Source organism: Caloenas nicobarica, chromosome 2 (genome assembly GCF_036013445.1).
Source record: "Caloenas nicobarica isolate bCalNic1 chromosome 2, bCalNic1.hap1, whole genome shotgun sequence".
In the NCBI taxonomy this organism is placed as follows: Eukaryota; Metazoa; Chordata; class Aves; order Columbiformes; family Columbidae; genus Caloenas; species Caloenas nicobarica.
In genome coordinates, this window is record NC_088246.1 from 6,574,719 (window position 1) to 6,593,421 (window position 18,703).

Consider the following 18,703-nt stretch of genomic DNA (forward strand, 5'->3'; position numbering starts at 1 on the left):
GCATCAAACATAGCTCTAGTACTTTAACTGGTAGTTGGAAGAAAAAACATTTGTTTATGTTTTTAGGTAGGCTCAAGCAACCTCAAGGAGCTACTTTGAAAATCACATTGCAAAGACATGGTAGAAATAATAGGGAGATGGCATTTTTCTTGGTTCCACAAGGACTATCCTGTCTGCGGGGTTTCCCATGTGATGCCTCAGAAACTTTCTTCACAATGCCTGAAATTTGATGTTTCTTCAGTTAATCAAATAGAACTTTTGTGTCTTTTTTTATTTTTTTTTAATCCAGCTGCATTTTTCCCCTTGATGTACTACAAGACTTTTCTTTGTATTTACAAAGAACAAAGAAAGAGTCTAATGGAAACAAGAAGTAATGTTTGGAGTAGGGAGAAATAAAATGATTGTGATCAAAGATGTTCTTTGGCTCAAAGTGAATGCTAGTGATGCATACTCAGTGTTTCACAACAGGCACATTCGGAGTGGTAGATTAATGGAAAAATTTTCTGCTTTGAGATGTGTGTCACAGATTGGTTGGAAACTGGAAGCAAAGCTAACGGCAAAGCTCTTTTAACAAAGAAAATGTAGTGTATTTGCAGAATTTTTCATGTTCCTAGATGTGTTTCAGGGTTAGATTTGGTTGTTCTTTTGGACGTGGCTGCACTGGGATTTGTCCAAGTTGGTTCTCTTTGCGATTTCAGCTTCTTGTATTTGATTTGGTTAAAATAAATAAAGCAAGCTCCTATAGACAGCCTGATTTTTCAAAGGGATTGCAAATTTTATAATATTGCTTTTCAATTTCATTCCCAGTGTAGTAGCTTATCCAATTTTGAACACCTTATTTTAGCCCTGAGGAAGGTCCAGGAGAGATCCGGCACAATAATCAAATTGCGCTGGATCTTAGCTAGGAGCAGAGGCTGAAATCTGCTCTAGCCTTCACGAAATCCAGTCTTAGCATCAAGTGGACTATGGTTTGCAAGGGCTGCAGAAGGGTAGATGACAGCAAGCAGCACCATGCACTTCCTATAGTTGGGCATCGTAGTTCTTTCGAAGGCATCTACTCTACTGTGTGAAAGTGACCCTTGAAGGCAAAGCTACCACATATCCATAGATGAGTATTTATGGTGACAGTGCCAAAGGGAAGGCCCATAGTTGGACACTATACTTTAGCGTGTGCTCAGGGACCTGGAGCAAGGACAAATGCAGGACCTTTGTGCCTGGCCCCAGGCAAGAAGAGAGGGAATCTCCAAGGGCACTGCTGTCAGGAGGAGATGCCGTCCTGATACCACCTTCAGATCCAATGAGGCATCTCACTAGAGCACACCAGCAGTGCCTCTACCAGCCATCACCCAGCTGCGACCACCAGACCACGTTTCCCAGCGAGTGGGCTGTGGGAACCGTTTCACGTCAGCTGCACCAACCTGCTTCACGCCGACCGTGCAGTTGCAGCTTGCTCCTTCTCCATGACTATCAGCCATTCATTTTGATGAGATGACCAATACTGCAGAGTCCTGTGCTTCCCCACATAGTAAAGACGTATGGGGCCTGCAGCAGCGTGGAATTATTGGTCCATGGAAAAGCAAGATATATTTCAGCTCTAAAGCATCTCCACTTTCATCCTGTTGTTATTTCGTGAGGACATTTTTCTGCTGTGCTTAAACTGCTGTTTTTTCTTCCCCTTCTGCCTGAAGGCTTGGGAGAGCAATAGAAACAGCAAGGAAATTTGTCCATTAGGAGAAAGACAAACAGACAAGATGCTATCAATGTATGAGGTAAACAAGCAGAAAAAAAGAGAAACTTATCTCTGTTATTTTCACTTTTTCACTTGCAACTACAACAGGGAGCTGGCTTTTCAGAAAAGTGTACATGTTTTAAGTCAGTTGTGTCCCCTTTGGATCTCAAGGTCAGACTGCTTAATTTTTTCTTTCTCTTTCACATGATATGTTCTGTATATTCAGCTCGTGGGCAGGAATAGTCTACGAGATGCTACTGACAATGAAAGCACATTTGCATCGTGTCGGTACTGATATTACCAAAAAGTCTAGTGAAAAGGAAGGAAAGGCAGCCAGTAAAGATTCTTCAGGATGCATCAAGAAAGCACCTTTGGCAACTGCATCCTGGTAACTGTTGCTATAGAAACTTTAGCTACCTTTATCCTCACTGTGACCTTGATTTTTCTTAACAGGGTATATTAAAATAATGGACAGTGTGGGACAAGGTTCTATATGGTTTGGTAAATTCTGCTGTCACTGAGCTTATTGCATATAAGGAATGAAGGAAAGACCATGTGGTGTAACACTTCTCAAAGTTTTTGAGCGCGTCCTACTTCTAAAGTATCATCAGAAAAAAGCTTTGTTTCCTTTTCTGTTGTGACATTTTACTAAGGTAATTAAAACCAACACATATAATTGCATCAGATGCCTGTTTTCATAGTCACCATGAGTACCAAAAGCAACATTTTTATGGTAGGTTCTCCATACCATCATACTGTCAGCATACTGATTGCGGCATGTACAGCAATGCAGCACTTGGATCTCTCCGAGCTGTAATAACATTCCTTTGCCTTTATGCATTCTCCACGCAACGATTTAAAGTCCCTTGCAAAGGTTTATTGCATCCCTCAAGGGCAGAGAAGAAACATGCACTGTACTGAGGAGCAGAGCTGTTATCAGATGCTTCCATCAGTGTTACTTGGCGCAGCCCAGTGCTGCAGCTCTTGCCCAGCCCTTAACAGGTGGAGAGCCTGGACCAGTGTGTGCGTCTGCCAGAAGAACGTGTCAAACAGCATGTTCTCCCACAGCTCTTCGTCCCCTGACTGCAAGCAAACATGCCCACTAACACAAGCCCAGCTGCGCTGGAAATTGGGGAACTGCAGCAGAGAATAATGCACCCAGTTGGTTCTTTTAATCTGATTCTGGCATTTAGGGCCACTGCAGCTCTGAGTTGCCTGAACTTAAATCTGTATTATTATTGTTGTTGTTGGTGGTGGTGGTTTTGTTACTATTGCTTGTTGTCTTAATATCAGAAGGCCCCAGACTCAGGCACAGCACAGGACACACATGGACCTGCTGGAGAGGGGCCAGAGGAGCCACAGGAATGACCCGAGGCTGGAACAGCTCTGCTGGGAGGACAGGCTGAGAGAGCTGGGGTGTTCAGCTGGAGAAGAGAAGCTCCGGGGAGACCTTATTGTGGCCTTTCAGTGCTTAAAAGGGGCTGATAAGAAAGATGGGGACAGACTTCTTAGCAGAGCCAGTTACCATAAGACAGGGAGTAATGGTTTTAAACGGGCAGCGTGTGTTTAACTTGTAGGTTAAACTAGGTCCATCACAGGGAAAGGGCTCGCGGGGAGGTTTGGCACGTACCTAGTGGGACTGCTGTGTTCATAACTCCCGCCAGTTCAGTTTGATGGGATACAGCTGGCTGATGAGTGGGAAAGACTGGAAAGGCTGGTGGAGCAGTTTGAAAGGGGATACAGTTCCCAAATGTGACTTCTTCAACTACCCCATGCAACTTAAACAACTCCAGGCAGCACTACAGGTTTGGGGAAGAGTGGCTGGAAAGCTGCCTGGGGGAAAATGATCTGGGGGTGTTGATCAACAGTGGCTGAACATGAGCCAGCGTGTGCCCAGGTGGCCAAGAAAGCCAACAGCATCCTGGCTTGGATCAGGAGTAGTGTGGCCAGCAGGACCAGGGCAGTGACCGTCCCCCTGTGCTGGGCACTGGTGAGGCCCCACCTTGAATCTTGTGTTCAGTTTTGGGCCCCTCACAACAAGAAAGGCCTTGATGTGCTGGAGCGAGTTGAGAGAAGGGAACGGAGCTGGGGAAGGGGCTGGAGACAAGTGTGATGGGAGCGGCTGAGGGAGCTGGGGGTTCAGCTGGAGAACAGGAGCTGAGGGGAGACCTTCTGATCTCTGAACTGCCTGAAAGGAGCTTGGAGCATGGAGGGGGTTGGTCTCTTCTCCCAAGGAACAAGTGATAGGATGAGAGGAAATGGCCTCAAGTTGCACCAGAGGAGGTTTAGATTGGATATTAGGAAATTTTTTTTCCTGGAAAGGGTTGTCAGGCATTGGAACAGGCTGCGCAGGGCAGTGGTGGAGTCACCATCCCTGGAAGGGTTTAAAAGACACAGAGATGAGGTTCTTAGGGACATGGTTTGGTGCCAGCGTTGGGTTTACAGTTGGACTCAAAGATCTTTTCCAACCTAAATGATTCTATGATTCTTGAAACGTCACCAAAGTGAGGATATTTTGGAAAGATTCAAGTGTGTTGTTTAAACTACCAGCACTAATAATGTAATTATACCCCAGATTAGTAAGCAATATCAACAAATTTATTACCAACCTTCAGACTGTATAGCATACCTTAAATGAATTTAACTAGATTTTGATGTAAATCGCATAAACTTGTCCATCTATTCTGTGTTGGTTACAGTGTCATGAGAATGAGGATGATTTGCTTATGATGAGAAAGCCTCTCACTTGAGTTGAGAAAAACCACAAAGCAAGTAAGATGCTGAAAGATGCTGCAGGGGCCATGGGCATAACTTTATGTATTATACAGGCTTAGGAGCAACAGTACCAGTCCTCACTCCTGGGGATCAGTTGTGCGTTTGGAAGATCATGTCTCTGGTTAAATAGCAGGAGTAGGGATTAAATATAAATCCACTCAGTTCTTAAGGATGGGTAATATTACCTTTTAGACAAAGCTGTAACAAGCTCATCAGCCACATGAGAGAAACAGACTGACTGTGGGCTACAGTCTTCATTAAGCAGTAATCTTTCATATGTTTATGGTGATAAATTATTGCCCTACATTTTGTTTGATGGATTAGACAGAAGATCTGGTGTCGGGCCACCGAATTGAGTGAGAGGAAATGAGAGTTTGCTTACCTTGCTGTAGCATGAAGTCTAAAGAAGCCACCTTGCAGCAGAGGAGGTTCTTCCTCTCGCTCTTTGCATGTGTGCATGGAGAGGTCTGACCTCTCAGGCTGGAAACAGTGGTTTTCCATCTACCTGGACGAGTAGCCAGTGGGGAATCTGAAACTTTTTTTTGTAGATGCAAGTCCGTGGCATGCAGAGGTCAGTGGGTGCTCTGAACCATGAGCAAGCCTGCTCATGGGCACCTCCTTCCCTTTGCTCCTCCAATTTCAGCTCCTGGTCGATGTTGCTCCTTCTCTCTTTTTCCCAAGCTCTTTTTTTTTTTTTTTTTTTTTCCTTTTTTCTCCTGTGCTGTTTGGTTGGATTTGCTTGTACGTCCTTCCTTTCAGACCATTGGCACCCCCTTGCTTTAAAATACATCCTTCAGATTCTTTCTGACCCCTTGGATGCCTGGAGTGAGAGCTGCTGGGGGCTCCTAGTCAGACCCATCCAATGTGAAGCATAACTCTGTGAGGTAGATGTTGGCTCTTAGATGGTAATTAATAGGAAATTGTAATTCAGACCCTCTAACCATGGTTAGGTTTTAATATAACAAAAGAAGAAAGAGTAGGGGAAGGAGAGCGACCTGTGACTTTCAGGCAGACCAAGCACCTGCTGACAGCAATGCCTGGCTTTGGGTTTGGTGTTGCCTTTCAGCCCTTTTCTCCTACATGCCCAGTCGCCCTTACAACATCAGTTTTTTAAAATATTACTCTGTTTCAGAATGGGTAGTTTCATCTTGTCAGGTAGGAGCAAATGTTAGTCTAAGGATCTTTATCTGTTTCCCTCCAACCACTGTTCGGTATTCACTCCTTGTTTGGCTGCTGGTCTCCTCCCTCAAAGCCAAGGGAAGTGAGAAAACATGGAAAGAGCAGCGAAAAGCACTCAGGTCTGTGACCTAAAGGAGATATAAGCCTTTCGTTTGTGGCCTGAGGAATTTAACACAAAGAGGGAGGTTGAAAAAGACTCTACCATGCACATCAACAAGCCTTGGAGGCCATGGGCACTGTCTCTCCTTCCAGCTCTTACTGCCAGGCCTTGAAACCCCATCGTGTTCATCAGGATGGTTTCCATTCCTCTGGAATAAACCATGTGTCAAAGACATCAGCTGTAAACATTTCAGCTTGGTTTCTGCATTCTTAGGCTTAAGCTGTGACCTAAGCAGGAACACTAAGGAACCCTTACCACATTTTTGTTTGGTTTAGTTTTGTTTGGGTTTGGTTGTTGTTTGTTTGTTTGTTTGAATTTTGGGTGTGTCTGTGGTATGTAGTTTATCTCCTATTATTGCTTCTTTTATATGCTATTTGGTGTAGCAAGCCAAAGCGTGTCTGCCACCTAAACCAACTGAAAGTGCAGCCTTTACCTTGCAGATGTTGCAGTTGACATCAGCAGCTGTTTGGCGCTGACTCCTGGTAACACATCAACAACCCTCCTTGTGTTTTCAGGGGCCGAATCTTACAATCCGGCACATGGTGGTTTTACAAATCTTCTTTTATTGCACAACCCTATTGGCTACTACTGTCTGGATCAGCAGGTTACTTGGCTTGCCTAGATTAAACTCTGGAGTGAGAGCATTTTATAATTATATCCCTCAGCTACAACTCTCTGGCATTCCCAATCTGTGTTATTTAAAAGAAAGCTGTTTCTTATGTTCTTTAATTTCCTGTACCAATGCCAGCTTACAATGGTGATTACAGCCTGACGGATAGGTAGGTAGACTGATGCTTTTAACTTTTCCAAATCAATGACACTAATTTTATTGTGATCAATTGAACAGCATCCTGTGAGGCTCCTGTGGAGGTTGTTATATTTATGTAGCTTGTTGCTGTTGCCCATCTCTGTGCATCAGAGGAGAGTGCAATCCTGTGAAATGCTTCCCCAAGGTAAAAGAAGCTAAAGATTTTGCTAAAAAATCTGAAGGGGAAGGCTTAATATTATACATCAAAGATGCTTCAGCAAAATCTTGAGACTCCTTAAAAAAAATCCTAGGAGGAAATGGTGTCAGTTGCAGAATAATATTCTCATGTGAGAGTCTTACACCTTAATTTCTGTAGAATGTTTTTCTGGGAGGAAGCATTTTGTTTCCCTCTCAGTGTTTTTAAGGCGATCCCACACCCCATGGGTTATCATTTCTGATGGCTACAAAAAACAGTGAGCAAGAATAAGGATTTGAAAAGTAGGGTATTTTGTCTGAAGTGTCTCTGGTCCCCGTAAGAAGGATATGAGCTAACATTTATAGCATTTTTGAGGTGGAGTTCACGCTTTTTGTGCTGAAGACACCTCGTTTGAATGCTCTTAACCTGAACGTAATATTAGAGAACCGTGTACCCTCACTGCGGAGTCAGACAGATCTTTCCACACCAGCAATCTGTTGCTGAGTGGAAAAGGTTTTAGAGACAGATAAAGACAGAATGAAACATGAAAAAATAGCTGTATTATAAACAGAAAATAATATTCCGAGCTACCACTGCTGACTTTCACAGTCAGAGGAGTTGCATTTCCATGTCCTAGGGCTTTCCAAGCAGTTGTGATAAAGTGCTTTGAGCAGTTTTTCTAATGTTGTTCTGCATCAAAACAGATTTTTCCCAGGAAGCAGCATTGACAGTGAACCTAAGAGTGATTTTTTTAGCCTCTAATCTCATGGTGCCAAGAGGTTCCTATGAAAATACGTCTAAGTGCAATGCTCCTAATATCTCCTTTCTTTCAGACTTTCTTGTTCCAAATGGTGAAGGGATTCACAGGAAAGTCTCTCTCATATTGAAATTAATGGTAAAATTTCCATTTTGTCTAAGATTTTAGGTAATTATTCTGGGTGAAACCTAATTTCCAAACAAATGCCCCACCTAGGATTACGTTCACCATTAAAGGAAGCACCATCAAGTTTCTCACAGCCACGTTCAGATGTTTTAGCCATTAGTAATAATGTTAAAACATGAGCTGTGAGACCAGCTCACTGGCACCACTTGGGATTGGTCTTTTGTGGAAGACTGAGGAAAGTCCATCCACCTGTAGACGTGGTCACTCAGTTTCCAGCCAAGCACAGTGCGTGTGTTCAGTCATTTTCTCACGACAAAAGGAAAAAGAGCTTTACAAAAATGTTCATGTCCTGTCTGGACACAACGTCTTAGCGCAAGTGAGCAGAAAGGTTTTCCTTCTCGAGAACCCAGAGGATCCATTTTTGGGAGCTCTTGAAGAGTGTCGGCAGAACATCACGGGCACTGTAGTCTGCAGCAGCAGATCAGAGGCAGAAATCTCGTGTCTCTGCGGCACAGAGTGACAGCAGATGCTGCCTTTGGGAGAGCGGAGATGTAGTGAAAAAGCAGCCTCAAAAAAGGACATGGATGTACAAGAGAGATTCAGTGTGCATCTGCATATTTTGGGGGAAGAAAGCTGAGATTTCTGCATTTGATGCTCTTCTAACTCAGCAATGTTACTGTGATTTTTATTTAACTGTGGCTCTTACCAGGAGACAATAGGTAGTCAAAGTAGGAAAGATCTAGAAGGAGGCATTTCTAGGCTCACAGGGAAAATAGTTAGAAGCATCTCTCTTTTTCTTTCTTTGTGAGATATAGTTCCTATTGTCTACATTCTCAGTTGGTATAAACTAACTCGCCTTCACCCAAGGCAACAGAATGACTTATTATATTCTCACTTGTGTGTTACATTTAATTCATTAAGCATCAACTGTTCTTTTTCATTTTTATTGCTTCTTCTGAAGACTACTGCAAACAAGGATGTGCACGTTTTGCGATGCTTCAGCACTCCTTTTCTCTGTGTTCAAAGGAGACATACTTAAAAATCTGTGCTTGGCTAATTATATGAACTTAAGCTTCTTCAAGTGTTGTTGAATGTCTAATGTTGGTGGCTGACACTGTAGATTTGTATGACTTCAAAACATATAGCAATGTATTCTCGTCTCAACATCCTTATTTTTGATACTGAGACGTACTCTGCTTTCTCAGGAGTTAATTTATTTTTTGGGTGGCATTTTAAAAATTACATTTCATTATTTAGCAAGTGATAGGTTGCATTAGTTAGCAACTGATCAGACAAGAGGAAATGGCCTCAAGTTGCATCAGCGGAGGTTTAGATTGCATATTAGGACAAAATTCTTCACAGAAGGGGTTATTGGGCATTGGAACAGGCTGCCCAGGGCAGTGGTGGAGTCACCATCCCTGGAGGGGTTTAAAAGGCGTTTAGACAAGGTTCTTAAGGACATGGTTTAATGCTAGAGTTAGGTTATAGTCGAACTCGATGATCTTGAGGGTCTCTTCCAACCTAAATGATTCTATGATTCTATTTCTGTTACCGCTATGCATTTTGATTTGTGGCAATATTCTACTCTGGAAAAAAAAATAGCAGTGGTTGAAACAGCCTATGGGTTATTGCTGGGGAAAAAAAAAAAGCTAAAAACTGTACACATTGGACACACTCTGCATGACTGGTGAAGTGTCTAAAATGGTTGGATATTACAATAATCATCCTATCTGGAGGCAGTTCAGAAAACCTTGATTCCTCCATCTAACAGGCCGAACATCAAGCTCACCATCTGCCAGGGCAGAGGGTATTGCTGTTATCAAAACACTGCCTGGAAGTTGATTACTCTCAGTGTCTCTGATCTCTGACAAAGTGCTTTCACAATCCCCCTTATTCCAACCATCCCTAGTTGTGTCAGCTGGAATTTGCACCGAATTGCACCATGTCCATCTCTATCTGAAGCACAAGGAGGACAGAGGGAGCTGGTATTACTGCAAATTCTGCCAGAGATCTGCTTCTCCAGATATTTCAATGCTTCGCACCTAACAAATGCCCAAAAACTGTAGGGCTCCAGGGCACTGACAACACCCTTGATCTCGTATTCTCTTCCTATGATACATAGTAATTCTTCTCCTCTTCTACGTGGCATTCTTCTCCTTTTCTGGCATATGGGGCTAGACAATTACTTGTAAAAACTCTCAAGGTTTAGTGAGAGCCAGTGAAATTCATGCTATCTGCATGCCATTTAATATGTGAATCTGCAAGAACATTTTCCTAGCAGCAATGGAAAAAAAATGTCATGACCCCAGACTATGGTGGTAAGTGGAACAAAGGGTTTCTTAGATTAAAGATTTAGTCCTTGCAGGGGGTGAGGACAAGGTCAGGCATAGCGAGCAATCAGGAAGGTGCTCAGATGACACGTACTGATGTCATCCCGCCAGTGTCAGGCTATGTAACCAGAAAGGCAGGTTCACCATGCACAATATTACCCACCACCCTAACAGGAGACACCAAATTTATAATTCTTAATTAGGAATAAGCGCCAAGAGAAAACATGTTTAAGTCCTGCTTAGGCACCTACTTCCGATCTATTCCAAGTATCTGAAATGTTAGGCGCTCATTTGTCATTGCAGCTCAAGCTATGTTTACCGTTTTCCAGTTTATCCTATCAAAGAAAAAATAAAATTGCCAAGAACTTCCATATTGTGCAGTTGGCATCCACCTGTTTCCTGTATTTCACCCACTGGAGGAATTTACCTTTGAGCATTTGGGCTCTTAACCAAGAGCATTCAACATGTTCCCTTGGAAATCAGTTTCTCCATGCTGAAGCCATTTATGATGCGTTTGATGTATTGTCCTTCATGTTTTGTAGCACATGCCCTGAGGGATATATATGTCTGAAGGCGGGGGAAAATCCTGACCATGGTTACACAAGCTTTGATACTTTTGGCTGGGCCTTTCTCTCTTTGTTTCGTCTTATGACTCAAGATTGTTGGGAACGCCTTTATCAACAGGTATGAGATTGTTTTATTACTGTTAAAAATATAAACACATCATCTTGAAGGAGTTATATATTCAATACTTAAAGATAAGAAAGAATTGCTGGTTATAAGGTAAACTGTCTTGTGTGTGTCGTGGACAAGGACCATCAATTGTTACAATTAATTTATTTTCTTAGGAATGATGATGCCAGCAGACATTAGGCTACATGTTTGGGGAAAAAAGGGAAAGTTGGTACTGAGAGAAAGGTGCTTTGAAGGGGTATTTTACCTGAATCTGAATAAAGTTCACCACTCAATGAAGATCACCATGTCACCACTTAATGATTTTTTTTTTTTTTTTGGTGGCTGGTGTAATACAAACTTCTCTTTTGAGCTCAGCTCAAAAAAGGACTAGAAAAGCACCTGTGTACTTGGCATATCTGTTTTTGCAAGGCGTGGTAATGAACAGGAATTCATCAGATAGAAAGACTACCTGGTACTTTTCAGTTTCTGTGATGCAAACTTTTCATTTTAGCACATATTTTCCGGAAATGTATGTGAACTCTGAAGAACTACACATGATATTTTGCTACTAAATTACATGTTCTGCCCTTGAAGCCAATGAAGATTTACTTCCACATCTCAAAATTGTAAAATTCGAGCATTCTTGTAAGGAAATGAAGGGAGTTAGTGCTGACAGCTACTACTCAAGGCACTGAGGTAGACATCTTTGAAGGTACAGGGGATTTCAGCTTCACATGTAGCCAGTTTTACAATTTCATTTCAGGAAAATGTAAAACAATGAAACTGAAGATTCTTTAAACAACTGTATTCACACGCTGGGCACAAAGCTGCATGTACAACTCTGGAAGGCTGAAACTCTCATGGCAAATAAGGGTGAAAATCACTCCCTTTTATTATTTGACCTTACAATTTCACACAGTGGTTTCTATCACCGGCATCAAGTCATTGACCGTAGGAGATATCTGTAATATAAGCTCAGCCTGTTACCTTAAACTGCAGTTATGCCTATAAATCCAGTGGAGACCAAGACAATATACTCAATAGCACCCAAGGTTTGGTTCTTCTTATCCTGAGGCAGATGTCTAAATAACTTTCAGATGAGTTGCACCCTAAAATTATCTTTTCTCCCCATTGACTGTAAAGGACCTACATTGTAGACATCTGAAGGGATATAACATGAATCCTGCTTGGAAAGTTTCTATACACGGCACAAAAATAGATTGAGCTATCTGGGGGAAGCTTTCCCTGCAACTGATTATAAGATTATATATTCTCAAAGAAAACCAGCAGAAATATTTGGTAAAGGAGGAAAGCATTCTTCTTTTAGAAATGAATTTTACTGCAAGACACATAATTTTTCACTAAGGTATAAACATTTATTGTTGAGAAGATTATTTCCTTGCATGTAGTTGTCATTTGTCATCAAAGGGATTCTGTTTGGGCTATTAACACAGGCTGAATTCAATTATATTGTAAATCTAAGTTTAAAAAACATCTTTGCAGGTTGTTTTGTTTTGTTTGTTTGGTTTTTTCTTTTAAAAAACATTGTAAACAAGCGTTAGTGATTTTACCTTTGTGCTTCCAGACTCTCAGATCTGCTGGGAAGATCTACATGCTTTTTTTTATGCTGGTCATCTTTCTGGGCTCATTTTATCTGGTCAACCTGATTCTGGCTGTTGTGGCCATGGCGTATGAAGAGCAGAACCAAGCCACTATCGCCGAAACAGAGGAGAAGGAAAGAAAGTTTCGGGAAGCCATGGAGATGTTAAAGAAAGAGCAGGAGGTCAGTAAACAAGGTGACATGATTAGCCTTGGGTAACTGGAATGCATGGTACCTTGAGATTCACATTCTTTTTATTTTATGTGTATATGATAACTGAATTAAGAGATTGATTGAAAGCAGCTTTTGTCCTAGGCAGAGTTATTCCAAAGTTATTATGCTTTCTAAAAGAAAAATGATGACTTTTCCCGCTAGGATTGGGGCCATTTGTGGTTTACGTATCCAGAGTTGTATTGGTTTAACTGTACCACATGTGCCAGCAAAGGAATTTATGTTGGTTGGCATATAAGACATTTTAATGATGCTGAAACTACACCTGTGTTTGAGCACAGAACAGCTACTCTGGTAGCTCAGCCATAGCCCCAGCTGAACTTCTTCCACCACCGCTTTAGCACATATTTATTTCCTCACTGTCTCATTCAAACTGCCATGAATATCCAGCTGTCCGCTAATGAAGATAAAGATGTAGAATAACTTGTTTAAAGCACATAGGACTTCATACCTGAACAAGTGAACAGGGAGATCTTGAGGTGAAGCTTTGCACGTTATGCAAATGATGTGGATTTAATGTTATGTCCTAAGTTTAAACAAAACAGGGAGGCCAAATGGTGGATGTAGCTATATAGCCTTAATAGCACTAGTTAATTTGCCTGTCACTTGTGTGGGGTACAAAGCTGTCATTAAACAGCTGAAGAGAACATTTTAGATGCTATGAACAAGAAGACAATAAGAAAATCAGTCTGAAATAACGTGTAGCACCGTAGTTGACACAAATAAATCCTTCATACACAATAGAAACTAATATACATAATTTTCTTTGGGTACCCATGGCTTCAGGGCCTAATCCACAGCCCATTTAAATACTTGGAAAGAAAATAGAAAATGCAATTTACCCTTGACAGAGTGCTAATAGAGGCTTATACATTGTTTAAGTCCTTTTAAAGGTCTTCTTTGATAGTTTAAGTAATAGGTAAATGCAATTTAGTCTATGTACAAGCACTTTGAAAAGAGTAAATTTCTGCCATAACCTAAGGGAGCAAACTGAGCTCCAACTTGTACCTATTTTATACAAATTTTCATGTATTTTGACTCCAGCTGAGCTCTTCCTAATAACAGTCAACTTTGGTAGCCTCAGCTATAATTAAAGATATTTAAGAATTTCCTTTTGAAGGCTTTAATTTCAGTTAAGCCTGTATGTACACAAAAAAGGAACATTAAGCCCTGAAAGTCAGAATGTGTCAAACTGAAGGTTGCTCATGAAAACCTAAATTGTTTCCATTTGTCTATATGTTTTATAACATAGTCCTTCTTCAGCCGACCATGTTATCATTTGCCTTGCTCAGTACAAAGGGTGGACAGTGCATGACTCAAAAGTAGCTCTTCGCTTTCTCATCATTTGTTCTCTAGCCTTAGGCCAGCTCGAGCAGACTTCTCGACTCAGACATGCAAAGTCTGCTTCAAAGACGAAATGACTAACATCCTCAGAGGTTTTGTACTGCCTCTTGTCACTGCTCAGACTCTGTGTGCTTCAAAAATACTCATCTGTATTTGCAATACTCCTGGAGAATTATTCTAACCTTATGGAAAGGAAACTTAGGAGAAGAGTAATTGAGGTCCACCGTGTTCACTAGTGAAGCCCAGTAAATCTGCAGATCAACCCCTGATATTTCAAATTAGACATCTAGAATCATAGAATCCTTTCAGTTGGAAGAAACCCTCAGGATCATTGAGTACAACCATAACCTAACCTAACTCTAGCACTGAACCATGTCCCGAAGAAGAAGAGGCTCAGGAAGGTGAACTGAGTGGCTGCACCTTGCAGCTTTCAGATGTCCTTCTCCGGTGTCTTGCTCCAGTCACCTCTACTCTGTTTTAATCTTGCTCTCCAAGTCTTTGTCAAGATCTTGATTTTGACTTTCTCACTGTACTGCTAAGTTCTTGCCTCAAGTCCTGTCTCCTGCATAGTCAAGCCTCATGTGAGCGAAGCTTTTCTTCTATCCTTCAACCATCACCCATCCTTGACAAACATGCCCAATCCCACACTCGGCTTCTTCCCCTGGGAGTTACTGCAGTGGGTTATGGCTTGCAATGCCTGAAGATTAGGACATGATCCAGCCAGAGGGACCCAACCAGGAAGTGTAGATAAGCAGGACATGGAGACATCCTCCATGCCCTGAGAAACAATTGAATCCAAATCCTTTTTCAACAACTGAAAAAGGTAATTAGGGCAGAAGCATTTCACTACAAGACCTTGAGGTGCTGGAGTGAGGTCAGAGAAGGACCAAGAAGCTGGTGAAGGGTCTGGAGCACAAGTCTTAGGAGAAGCAGCTGAGGGACCTGGGGAGTTCAGCCTGGAGAACAGGAGCTGAGGGGAGACCTTCTGATCTCTGAACTGCCTGAAAGGAGCTTGGAGCACGGAGGAGGTTGGTCTCTTCTCCCAAGGAACGAGTGATAGGATGAGAGGTAATGGCCTCAAGTTGCACCAGGGGAGGTTTAAGATTGGATATTAGGAAGAGTTTCTTCCTAGAAAGGGCTGTCAGGCATTGGAACAGGTTGCCCGGGACGGTGATGGAGTCACCATCCTTGGAGGGGTTTAAAAGACACGTAGATGGGGTTCTTAGGGACACAGTTTAGTGCCAGAGTTAGGTTAATGGTTGGACTCTATGATATCGAGAGTGTCTCCCAACTGAAATGATTCTATGAATTCAAGGAATAGGTAAGAAAATGATCAGAAACTGAACATTAGTTTATTTTGCAGTAAGCATATGACATGCTTAGTAGGATAACCTACAATATTTTCTAGATCAATAAAATATGATGGCAATCAAAAAGGAAAACCAAAACTCTTTGGACCAGCTTTTACACTGTGCAGTATAAAGAGTGTACAAATATAATTGATAGGCCTGCTTGGGGACTATCAGTCAATTTATACAGTTGGTCTAACACATTCCTAATCCTGAACTTAACACCAAAAGACTTGCTGAATCTTTATGAAGAGAAAGCACTTCAGCATAGCAATTAAATCAATAGACTTAAAAAAAAAAAAAAAGAACAACCTAGACCGGTGTCTGAGCCCTCCTCCTCTCTGCTCTGAGCAGCTTGCTCATGAAAGATATTTCCCACAGGAATTAAGTTTTGTTGTGCTCTCAGCTTGATAGAGCTACTGCTACTCGTTGAAATACATGATTGATTCTTTACACGACTGCTAAGTGCCTTCACTTTCCTTGGACTGATGCTTGTGGGAGGAAGGGAGTATTTTACTGTGGAGAGCTGATTGCCTGTTTGATTCTAGTGGCTTACAGACAATAGTGCTGAGGATTCATCTGCTTCTCCTGATCCTGGGAACCTGGAGAGGCTTCTTTTTTGTGTGTGTGTGTGTGATTCACTCACTTTACGTATTCCGGCTGGGGGCTCTGCAAATGGGCTTGTCTCCAGGCCACGGAGAAGCCAGCAGCTCCAAACCTGACATCGTGCTTTGTGCTCAGAGCCCCCTCGCTCCTCCCGCCCGCACCAAGGATGGTGACCCCATACGCTGGTGTGGACCGTGGCTTCCTCCCTGCTCCTATCGATTCTTCCTCCTGGCTGCTCGTTTGCTTCCAAAGCTGTGGCTTTGTGCGCTCAGGCTTTCGTGTTCGGCTTCTGCTGGGTTTCTAGCAGCTGGTCTGTTACCAGTCAGCTCCTGCAGCAACGCTGCCCGATAGCCAGTGCAGCTCCGAAGCACATGGCAAAGCAAAGTCCACCTTATCTCCGGTTAAGCCCACAATTTTCTCTTTGCATCTCTGATCGTCGCTGCCTGTGCTGCTCTGTGGGATAAGTGTTTACAAAAATGTGCCAGCTGAAGTGCCTGCTGTTCCTGGCATCCCTCTGTGAGTGATTGATAGGGGAGGAAAGCTCCTGGCAGCCAGCTTGGCTCCCCTCCCATCCAGCCCTCTCGGTCCAAGGGGCTCAAATCCAGGGGGGGCTTCGTCTGAGGTTCCCCAGCTTGAGATTTTTTTTGACTGGCACCAAAATTGTTAGATCAGAGACTGTGTGAGCAGCGTACACCTGCAGATGTGTGTACGCAGGCTGCTCCTCTCATGAAATACTGGATGTTCGTGAGTTTCGTGTCAATCCTGTTATTTTATGCAGCCGTTCCTAATGCTCCATCATAGGATCAGGGTGGCAGACCTGCATGTGTGCATTTGTACCTGTCTCGCTGCTGCTTTATTTTCCTATGGCTAAATGTAGAGGTTAGAAACAGATTAACACTGGTTCCATCCATGTTGGCCTTTATGTGCTTAAAAGGGGCCTGTAAGAAAGATGGGCACAGACTTTTTAGCAGGGCCTGTTGCGATAGGACAAGGGGTGATGGTTTTAAACTAAAGGAGGGGAGATTCAGGCTGGACATGAGGAAGAAATTTTTTACACTGAGGGTGGTGAAACCCTGTCCCAGGTTGGCCAGAGAGGTGGTGGATGAACCATCCCTGGAGACATCCCAGGCCAGGCTGGACGGGGCTCTGAGCAACCTGAGCTGGTGCAGATGTCCCTGCTCATGGCAGGGGTGGCACTGGATGGGCTTTGGAGGTCCCTTCCAACCCAAACTATTCTGTGATTGTGTTCTATGTGAGATAGTTCTATCATTAATGACCACTTGGAATTTTTTATTTATCCCCTATACAACCTTAAAACTTAGAATGAAAAATAATTGCTGAGCAGAGTAATTATTAGTTCTCACTGAGATCCTAAACTCAAATAATAACTTTTACGCCTTTTACCATCTTCTGTTTTAGGCACTAGCTGCTAAAGGAATTGATTCAATGTCACTTAGTTCATTGGAAATGTCACCTTCAGCATCCAAAAATGCCAAGGAAAGAAGAAACAGGCGAAAGAAAAAGAAATCTTTGGGGACAGAAGAGTATGGGGAAGACCAAAAGAATCCCAAGTGTGACTATGATGATAGTCAGAGGAGAATGGTAAGCCATGATCTGAAACGTCACTTATTTCACACTGCACTTTGCTGGATAGACCAGGCTCTGAAAAGGCAATTAAAGCTGAAAGTTTCAGCTGTAAAGAAGAATCAGATATTTAATATCATGACTGACCTGCAGACAGTCTTTGTTAGAACAGTGGAAGGAAGCATATTACCACTTTATTTTCAAAATGAATTAAAAATGCCCATTAAACATTCTTACAAATATATTTTGTTTCATTTTTTAAACCTTCTTTTGCTTCAAGATTACCCACAGTCTGGCTTATTTTCTTACTTTAATTTCATTCATCTGATTATATCTATCCTATCCCTCCTAGAGATAAAAAATTCTTAAAAGAAACCTGCAAATCTTAAAAAGAAAGTAGAGCAGGAGAAAAGGAAAAAACTTGTCTCTGAGGGCTTTTTAAATGCTGTACAAAGACATTATTAAAATTTTTATATTCCTTTGCTAGTTGCCTTCAAGTCAAACTTGGTGGCACTTGTTTCTACTTTCTATTGCAAGGAAAAAATAGAGTGAGACTTGTTAAATAGGGTTTTACATAAATGTTACTGACATGCATGAATATGAGTCTGCACATGCTGTATGTATCAAATCATCATAAATAGCTTCAGATAATTAGTCTTTGCTTAACTGAGGGCAAAGTTTAAATCAGTTTATTTTGGTTTGTTGAATAGCCATGTAATGGGCTAAGTCCTTTTACATTTTGTTGTCAGTGAATTTAGGGGTATTTGGCAGCCATAAAAAGCTCATAGAAAACATGTAAGTGATGTAAGTAAATGTGACCAATTAATGACTCCCCAGCTCACAATTTTTACACAGAACTGGATTTCCGTAAATGACACACATTTTTTAATCTAATAGTTTTTGTTGTCGTCTCATTGTTTGAGTGGGCCGTGTTACAAATTACACCTTCATTAAAGCTAGAATTGCTCGTTAGCTTTGTTCTGGATGGGTTTCAAGACACCACATACCAGAATGACTGTGGATTGGAGCTGTGCATTGCCACTTTGTTTCTTAGATTAATATTTCTTGTTTTCACTTTTCACCCCTGGATGTCATACGCATGAGAAACATGGGAGGCACATTTCAAAGCTGTAGTAAATATTCTCTGCAAAGGCTGTGCCTGGCATGGTTGGAGGGAGCAAGGCTGAGTCATCATTCAGACGCTGTCTGAGCAGCTGGAAGTGTGTTGCCATCAGAAATCAGTCTCAACGACTGTGCCATGGAAACCCAGGCATGAATTTTTGACCAATTAAAATTTGGTAGCAATCCAAATGT

At 42.1% G+C, this 18,703-nt stretch overlaps 1 protein-coding gene across 4 annotated transcripts in view; it reads left to right on the forward strand.

The window, feature by feature from the left end:
- Positions 1-18,703, forward strand: part of LOC135984850 (sodium channel protein type 5 subunit alpha-like) — a 226,460-nt gene that overhangs the window by 87,472 nt on the left and 120,285 nt on the right. For all 4 annotated transcript variants that reach the window (XM_065627523.1, XM_065627522.1, XM_065627521.1 and 1 more), the window contains exons 9-11: positions 10,543-10,684; positions 12,261-12,458; positions 17,225-17,407. In XM_065627523.1, coding sequence (XP_065483595.1) covers positions 10,543-10,684; positions 12,261-12,458; positions 17,225-17,407 — 523 coding nt within the window. The remainder of the gene's footprint in view (positions 1-10,542; positions 10,685-12,260; positions 12,459-17,224; positions 17,408-18,703) is intronic.